The sequence below is a fragment of the Branchiostoma floridae genome, chromosome 14 (assembly GCF_000003815.2).
Source record: "Branchiostoma floridae strain S238N-H82 chromosome 14, Bfl_VNyyK, whole genome shotgun sequence".
Classification (NCBI taxonomy): domain Eukaryota; kingdom Metazoa; phylum Chordata; class Leptocardii; order Amphioxiformes; family Branchiostomatidae; genus Branchiostoma; species Branchiostoma floridae.
Window position 1 is genome coordinate 21,494,985 of NC_049992.1, and position 3,054 is coordinate 21,498,038.

The window sequence follows — 3,054 nt, forward strand, 5'->3', positions numbered from 1 at the left end:
CATGCATATCATTATGAACATCTTTGCCCAAGCTACCCGCATGCCTAATATGATACCAATCCCTCAATCCTTTCTGCAGTTATCCTCTTTGGAATGTCTTGACAAAAACGCCCCTGCAGTACCAAAATTAAATGTTAGGGGGCTGAAACCTACCCCACTTTGTCATGACACTGAAAGCTATCCATCACTTAAATGTGAAGACCATAGCATGTCTGGACCAAGAGATACATAGAAAAAACTGATAGGATAGAATATCCTCATTAATTATGTTAATTCACTCCTATTTTGCATAATCTGTATTTTATCCTGTACAACATTGTCTAAGGTACCTATATACCAAAAATCACGAAATCTGTTGTCCCCTTCTTGAGTTATCGTCTTCAGAAGTTTTTGACAAAAGTGCCCCTGCTATCCCAGAACTAGCCGCTAGGGGGCCCAAACTTATGTCACTTCTTCCTGAGCACAAGAGCTGTCTAACACGCAAAAATCGTGACCATAGCATGTTCAGAACACCGAGATAGCAAAACCGGAAGTTGCCCTGCAGTACCAAGGGGAGTCGCTAGGGGGCCCAAAATCTAATCATTTCCAGCTTTCATCACATACTACCAACACACCAAGAATGAAACCAATCCACCCAACCGTTCTTGAGTTATCTTGTTTACACACAGACACACACACAAACGCAGGGTAAAATATAACCTCCATGACATTTCATGGAGGTAAATATAACCTCCATGACATTTCATGGAGGTAACTACAGTAACTATTCACAAGACTTTGATGTCACATAAGAAAAACAACTTACCTCACTGAATGCTTCACCCTTGAATCCCAGAACTGTAAAAAAAAGAGGAATTTCAGCAAAGAAACAGAGTTTTAAGCTAGACCTGGTGCTGCAGATGCCTTTTGGGCATATATCATCACCATAATGTGGTGCTACTGATATCTAATGCAGTAACCCAATGTCATCTACATTCCATTCAACTAGAGTTCCACAACCCCATACCTTTGCTAACTGATCTTAACCTTTGCAACTTTAACAATCAAATTGAATATTCTTCTCTTTCAGTTACAAACGTTACATGTTGCAATAGTCTTCTAACAGAGCAGTGCAAATTAGAATCCGATTTGGATGATTGGACTTAACTATATGAGCATTGCTTAAGCTATCTACATACAAAAATCATGAAGATCTGTCAACCCTTCTCGAGTTACTGTAAATGCAGAAACTTTTGCGGTGGTTTAATGTTCGTGTTTTTCGCAGTGGCCACTTCACCGAAAACTCAAAACCACCGCGAACATTTTTCCATGGCAGTAAGAGACTATAGTGTATGGTGCTACCGAGAAATTAAAACCTCTACGAAAAGTCCATTTTCCCGCTACCGCGAAATCAAATCCCCGCGAACTTAAATGTATTTATAGTATTCCCTTTCAAGTCTGACAGGTAACCAGCCCCTGCTGTTCTAAAACAAGCCGCTAGGGTGCCCCAACCTATACCAGTTACTCTCGGCCTCAAAAGCTGTCTACCACTCAAAAATCATAGCCACGTAGCATGTCCAGAAATCGAGATATCAGTTCCGTTGCAGTACCGTAACAAGCTGCTAGGGGCTGATCAAGACGTACCCACACACCGAATATCAATACATTTATCCATTGCAATAAATGATTAAATTAATACTGTTAATCAGCCAGTCAAGTAAAAGTTGGAGTGAGGTGTGTCTAACCTGGATGGTATCATCCCATCCACCACTCAGAAACACACCGGGGTAGGCTACAGCATTAGGATGGTACAGAACACTGAACACTCGCAACATGTGTCCGTCCATAACCGTCTTGTCTGGACTACAAAAAAATCACATAGGAATGGTTAGAGATCTACATTTACCCTGCATTCAGAAGGAAATCTGCCATTACAAGTACACCTATCCAAACCTGTAGATTCATCTACTGTACATCAATCAAACCCCAAAATAACCCCAGCAGGGGCAAAGTAGAGGGGAGGAGAAAGGGGAGATCATGGGCGGTGAACATGGTAAAACACTGACCTGGGTTCAAAGGTTCGGACCATCTTTTTGGTGGCAGTGTCATACATGTGCAGCTGTGCAGAGGCGCCACCTGTCACGAACACATCGCCGTGTGGGGAGAAACTAGCAGTCAGAGTCTGTCTGTTCTCGTGGATGGTGTGGAGGCACGACCCCGACGATGGGTGCCAGAACTTTATCACACCATTGGCATCTGACATGCAACAAGAACAGTTGTTGTCACATACATGTAGCTATCAGGTGTACACAATGTACTTACATGTAGCCATTAGAAGGTGTACATACTTACATGTAGCCATCAGAAGGTGTACATACTTACATGTAGCCATCAGAAGATGTACATACTTACATGTAGACATCAGAAGGTGTACATACTTACATGTAGCCATCAGAAGGTGTACATACTTACATGTAGACATCAGAAGGTGTACATACTTACATGTAGCCATCAGAAGGTGTACATACTTACATGTAGACATCAGAAGGTCACCCTCACACTCAGGGTTGACATCGCGGCAAAGCCTAACGATATCACCCCTGACAAATCAGCCAGGGTATTTGGGTATTTGGCTTCTTGTTGTCGGAAGCTCGGAAAGGCGCCATATAAGGTGTACATACTTACATGTAGCCATTAGAAGGTGTTCATACTTACATGTAGACATCAGAAGGTGCACATACTTACATGTAGCCATCACAAGGTGTACATACTTACATGTAGCCATTAGAAGGTGTTCATACTTACATGTAGCCATTAGAAGGTGTTCATACTTCTGTCCATGGTCAGCGGGTATGAAGGCCAGACTAGTGCAGGGGAGGTGGGCATCACGAACCTCCTGGTCAGTCAGGTGGTACAGGACTGACCCATCATGAGCCTGAAAGATCTGAATAACAGCATGTCCATCAGAATGTGCAGACTCATGTAATGTAACTGCATGGTATTTGGAACTTAAGGGTCCTGGGTAAAATCCTGTCGTCCTACCAATCTTCTAGTACAACTAAATATCAATGCACT

The 3,054-nt window shown here is 42.6% G+C and overlaps 1 protein-coding gene across 1 annotated transcript in view; it reads right to left on the bottom strand.

Moving 5' to 3' along the window:
• The window catches only part of LOC118430403 (WD repeat-containing protein wdr-5.2-like), a gene marked incomplete in the record, with an annotated part of 16,800 nt that overhangs the window by 7,677 nt on the left and 6,069 nt on the right, over positions 1 to 3,054 (bottom strand). The window contains 4 exon segments of the mRNA XM_035841259.1: positions 806 to 837; positions 1,725 to 1,842; positions 2,046 to 2,235; positions 2,785 to 2,923. Of these exon segments, the coding sequence (XP_035697152.1) occupies positions 806 to 837; positions 1,725 to 1,842; positions 2,046 to 2,235; positions 2,785 to 2,923 (479 nt within the window).